This window comes from Lepisma saccharinum, chromosome 3, assembly GCF_977018435.1.
Source record: "Lepisma saccharinum chromosome 3, izLepSacc3.1, whole genome shotgun sequence".
NCBI lineage: Eukaryota > Metazoa > Arthropoda > Insecta > Zygentoma > Lepismatidae > Lepisma > Lepisma saccharinum.
The window spans coordinates 90,255,723-90,261,650 of NC_139231.1; the positions used below are offsets into that span (position 1 = coordinate 90,255,723).

Consider the following 5,928-nt stretch of genomic DNA (forward strand, 5'->3'; position numbering starts at 1 on the left):
CATGAGTTCGATCCTAGATGAGGCCAGTGGGTAAGTTATCCATTACATTGGTTTGCAGTGTTTATTGTATTGCATCGGAATATGCGCTGTAGTTAGTTAATTTGTTGATAATAATTAATAATTCGAACTGGAGTCGAAATACATTATCAGGTTCCATTAAGTAATTAAATGCTATTACGAGGGCCGTACCGAAAGTAATGCAAAAGTGGTTAAAACCTCTTTATTAACTGATGTTGATCGTTCAAATTGCACATGTAGTTGGAGTGACTCTTCCTCTATACAGTTGCTTCAGAATATTTGTCCTCCGTGTAGGTGAATAATGGATCCCAAGCAAAAGCAATGTGCTGTCAATGAGGTCTTGACGAAGGAGGGGTGCAGGCTGTCCGACATCCACAGAAGGCTACAGAATGTGTACGGAGATGACACCATTTACAAGACCAATGTACACAGGTGGATGAAGAACTTTACAGAACGGGAAACCAGCATTGAAGACAAACCGCGCAGTGGGAGACCATCAACTGCGACCACTGACACGAATCGCCAGCAAGTGGATGTGTTGATTCGCGCGGACAGACATGTCACAATCCATGAGCTTGCGGAACAATTGAACTGTGGTCACAATGCCGTACAGAAGATGGTGGAAAGCATGGGGTATCGGAAAGTGTGTGCAAAGTGGGTACCTCGGCAGTTGACACCCGAGTTGAAGGAGAAAAGAGTGGAAGTCTCCTCTTTGGCAATAAATCAGGTGATCGGCAAATTGGGCTGGTCCATCCACCATGCATCCCAGATCTGGCGCCCTCCGACTTCTTCTTGTCTGGTCCAATAAAGAACAGTCTTCGGGGACAACGATTTGATGACACAGACGAGGTGAAAGTGACTGTGAAGAAGTGATACGACAGTGCACGCAGGACCTTTTTCAAAGAGGATTCGAGAGTTGGGTTCAACGATGGCGCAAATGCATCGCTTTCAATGGAGACTATGTTGCATAGCTGGTTTGTATAAAGGAAGAGTCACTCCAACTACATGTGCAATTTGAACGATCTACATCAGTTAATAAAAAGGTTATGACCACTTTTGCATTACTTTCGGTACGACCCTCGTATTATAGCATTAAAAAAAGCGTTAATACAATGGTGTTGTTGGCAGAGCAACATTGTACAACGCATGCATGTTGTTTTTTTTTTAAAGTATAACGTACATAATTCAATGGCGAAGTACAATTTTATACTGTACACATTATACTGGAAATATTTTTAGTAATACCCAGTATAGAATATGCCTTCATAATCATTTAATCAAAAGACCAAATACAGATTTTGACCGTTTCCGATTATCAAAACGCATTTGCACTTACAATCAATCAATGTCGTCCTTAATCTCTTCAATAAGATTGCTTTTCATTGATACGTAATTCTTTACAATACAATCAATTAAAATGAAAGACTGGCCTTTTGCCGTCACATTCTGAAATGTTCACTACATACATAAAGAATGCAGAGCTTACCTTTCATAACTTGGTCGCTTCCTTTTCCCTCTATCTGTGACGATTTTTCAAGAACGGATCTGCAAAATTCAGGATGAATAATGGAATTCTACTATGCTACATTCCGCTACATGAAAACCTGCGGTATACTGGACAGTCGCATAAATAACGTAAACACGAAGTAACAATTACAATTTAAACGATTATCTTGTCGGTGATAACTTTGTGTTTTCTCCCGTGCACGGAGCACACAATGCAGAAATTCATCTCTAACTACTTTCTGTTCATTTCTTACGAGATTGATTTCAACAAGTAAACCCATACGTGTGAATAATGTGCTTAAACATGCTATTTTTATATGTGTGAACAAATTTCATAATATAACCCCAGTATAAATGCATGTAAACATGTGTTTTAATGCAAAACAAGTAGCACTATTTTTTTATCCGAACATAAAAAAAAGAGTCCCTTCATGTAGGAAATTAAACAGTGTGCTAACTCCTATGTTGGCGTTCTCAACGATGAAAATCACCAAGTCCTCGCTTAAAAAGATTACTAAATCCACAAATAGAGGGATTTGAGCATGAATGCATATGAATTTGATTTAACATACAATGCAAATTTAACAATGATCAATAAATCTATTAATATACTTACAAATTTGTTAAGCACGACGCTACTCGAATGACGTTATTTTACCTGAAATCATTACCAGTGACATCTATTGAGCTACGAAGTTACTAACTTTCAAAGAGTTTACAAATCGCTAAACAGCATATGACTGGATGTTAAACTTCCGTCATACAATGGAAAGCTAATGTTAGGCCCAGCGCGGACTATCGATTAGAATGTTCGGTAATTTGTTAATCACGGAGAAATAGAGAATAAGATGGAATAAACATGAAAATGTTAAAAGCATTCATCGTCCCCAAACATATTGCGAGAAAATATAAACATTTTTTTCATTTGTGCAAAAATTTACTGATATGCACTGTAACACATTTGAACACTTTGAAAGAAAAATATACGTATATACTAACAATTTTTAAAAAATGTCTCCCCCTTTTGACCTTCTTTTCTCAGGTGATAGTTCACACTACTGTTCTACGAAGATCTCACAGAATTCTAGACACAACTTTTCGTTCTCGTTCTTGTCCGAATATGCTTTCAAAAGTCGCTTTTCAACTTTCATTAATCAAACGACATTTACATTCGCCCAGCACAACAGCAAACTTGGGACTTCCTTGCCCATCAGCTAGTCAACAGTAATTCGGGTAACGAACAATCGCCAGTGCGCGCTAATACGTTTCAGCCTGTGTCAAGCACGTAGCCATGAAGTGGGGGGGGGGGGGGGGGGTAGAGAACTGAAGCACATCCCGAAATCCTACAAATGTTTAATAGGTTTATAAACCTACGCTTTTTATAATCGTTACGCAGCTGCAGCTCTGTTGCTGATAAGGGATGAACAACCCCTCCCACAAAATATAATTGTAGGTACGGACCTGACCTGTGTGTTTCATTTTTACAAGCAAGAGTTCCGTGACCTTGAAAGTGAAGCATATGGTAACCTGTTCGTCGCCGTGATTTAAAAGTTGCCAGTCCGCGCATTCCTATATCAATGCTTACGTTCTATTCCGGTGATAAAAATGTTGCCTTACAGCAGATTTTTCTCAGCACCATCTACGTTCGCTTGGTACAATGGAAGTGAAGTCGAGTTTTAACTAACCCTACTACAGGTCAGTGGTATAATTTGCGCCACTAAGGAGTCTGTAGTCTATTGTCTGTTGATGCCAAACGTATACTTGGTGTAGACATGACGACTGAACATGCTGTTGTACACGAGTCATTTGAAAGGGCAAGCAAAAATCAATGCTAATCAAACCTTTACAGGACAAATTCTTTTCCGTTCGTCGTCTGAAATGACTACTGACTGTCTATCTGTTGCCTTCCCCATTTACTAATGTGGCAAGAAAGTGTTCAATCCTCCTCATCAGCTCTAACAGTTGGGCTGAAAAGTTCGTAGGCTAACATAGTAAAAAATATTTTTTTGACAAAATTCGATTTTATTATTCAATATAGTTGCCTTCGAGGCCGATACAACGATTATAGCGGTCATACAATTTTTCGATGCCATTTTTATAGTACGATTTCTCTTTAGCCTCAAAATAGGCCTCAGTTTCGGCGATTACCTCTTCATCAGTGCTAAATTTCTTTCCAGCGAGCATTCTTTTAAGGTCTGCAAACAGGAAAAAGTCACTGGGGGCCAGATCTGGAGAATATGGTGGATGGGGAAGCAATTTTATTACGGTTGAATATCGTTAAACATTGCTCCGAATCATCAAAACGTTGTTGCTTTTGATCGATTGTGAGCACGCGCGGCACCCATTTTGCACACAGCTTTCGCATGTTCAAATATTCATGCACAATATGTCCAACACGTTCCTTTGATATTTTTAAAGTCTCAGCTATCTCGATCAACTTCACTTTACGATCATTTAAAATTATTTTGTGGACTTTTTTGATGTTTTCGGCGGTAACAGCCTCTTTGGGGCGTCCACTGCGTGCATCGTCTTCGATGCTCATTTCGCCTCGTTTAAATTTAGCAAACCACTTCTCAACGGTTGATTTTCCTGGTGCAGAGTCCGAATAATGTTTATCAAGCCAAGCCTTGGCTTCAACAGTATTTTCTTTCGCCAAAAAGCAATGCTTTATTAACACACGAAATTCTTTTTTATCCATTTTTTCACAATAACAAAAGCTGCTTCACTCACAATGCTATATCTCACGAACTAATTATCCGGCAGCTGTGAAATTTATACACGTATCTTTTGAAGGTTAGTACTAAGTAAAAATCACATGGATTTAATTCTAGTAACGCCATCTATGAGTCAGCCTACGAACTTTTCAGCCCAACTGTTAACTTGAAAAGAACAAAGTATATGGTCTCTCCAACGCTCCTGTTATATAGTGGACGGAAGGACTCACGTGACATCTGCCAAGTTTTTTCCAGCCAGTCGCGGGAACTGTACCAGAATAAACCTTCTGAGCAGTGGCGTACGCAGGAAGGGAGCTGATGGAGCAACAGCCCCTCCCGGAATTTTGAGAAAATTGAAATTTCCATAAAAAAAACAACAATAAAGAACTTCGGCAAAACCAAAGAGGTAAATTAAAACTTCCCTTAAAATGACCTTGGATTATCATTTTTGTCTTTGAACAACTTGTGATATCCACTTTTACAATTCCAGCCTCCCCGAAAAAAAACAGTGTACGCTAGTGTTCTGAGGTATAGTACAGCAACTTATTAATTGAAAATCTGTTGTATTCGTATACACACGTATATGTAATTCTATTCAGAGTTCATGGCATAAATTTGGAAGTGCTACAGGAGATGGGGGTGCTTGCACCCTTTGACACCACCTAGAAGATCAAGACAAGACGAAACCTCCAGTACCAATGCAGACCACTTGCTCACAATTGTCTTCCTTTCTATTATTCCGGTTAGAGCTACCTCTGTTTCTCTCTGGCCGCAATCGTATTTACTGGGACTGCCCCGGGCAGTTCGGATCAACGCTATAAGATGACGTCCTTCCGGTATTCAATCATAACAACCTCTATTATCTCATGACACCTGCCCCCCTCACTCCCCCCGCACTTCTCCTCCCGTACGGAGTCACCGTGGTTCAACGCATTGTTGCGCCGCCAATAATTACGGGGTCGTTCTTGCTTCCTTCCTCCAGGTCTCGTCCAGGCCTTTTTATTTTCCCGATTGGAGTTTTCGGAGAGGGGCGGGTGGAGGGGGGGGGGCGCTGATTAAGTTATAGAGGTCTTCATTATCGTAGAGACGTGGAGTTGTTCTCCAGCGTGGATGGGTGATTTCTTCTTTCTTCGTTTCTTTCTGTTGCTTCTGCATTCAGTGTTGCCAACTATAAGCTTTTATCTTCTTACCTGTGCACCTCGCGAAGGGATAGAGCAGCCTGGGTGGTGCACTCTCGACACGAGACAACTCTCGTTCTGGGTCTCGTCTCAGTTTACGAACTCCTCGTCTCGCTCTCCTCTCGTGTATCGAAATACATGGTGCATGCCAGTTTTGTAGCTTGTGGACGTCATCGAGGCAAACAACTTTTCTCAACAACGATTCATGTTTCCTGAATAACTTTTCTGCTGGTTTCAACGCTACGAACGTTCGAAAACATTACATCGTTTATTAATGTATTAATTTGGTTACTTTACTTCGCTTTTCTTCCACTTTTGGCTAATCGCAAAGACGAGAATGAGTGATGGTATGATGAAAGGTCATTCACAAAGAACACCCATGCACAGGTCTGGATTCGAACCCGAGCTCCTGACGATTAGAGTGTTGTGAATGTGTGCAGCCACGCTGCATAGATCCACAATTAACACTAAATTCCAATTTTGCAATTAAGGTAAACCTAATGTATTACCTA

The 5,928-nt window shown here is 40.4% G+C and overlaps 1 protein-coding gene across 1 annotated transcript; it reads left to right on the forward strand.

Annotated features, from left to right (window-relative positions):
• The first annotated feature begins 319 nt into the window (after positions 1-319).
• LOC145985607 (histone-lysine N-methyltransferase SETMAR-like) lies at positions 320-826 on the forward strand. The gene has a single exon (XM_083119676.1). It carries the CDS (start codon positions 320-322, stop codon positions 824-826), a length of 507 nt encoding a protein of 168 aa, XP_082975802.1.
• The last annotated feature ends 5,102 nt before the right edge of the window (positions 827-5,928 follow it).

Bases quoted from the DNA above. Each gene is read 5' to 3' on its own strand.
- LOC145985607 (XM_083119676.1), top strand. From the start codon at position 320: ATGGATCCCAAGCAAAAGCAATGTGCTGTCAATGAGGTCTTGACGAAG.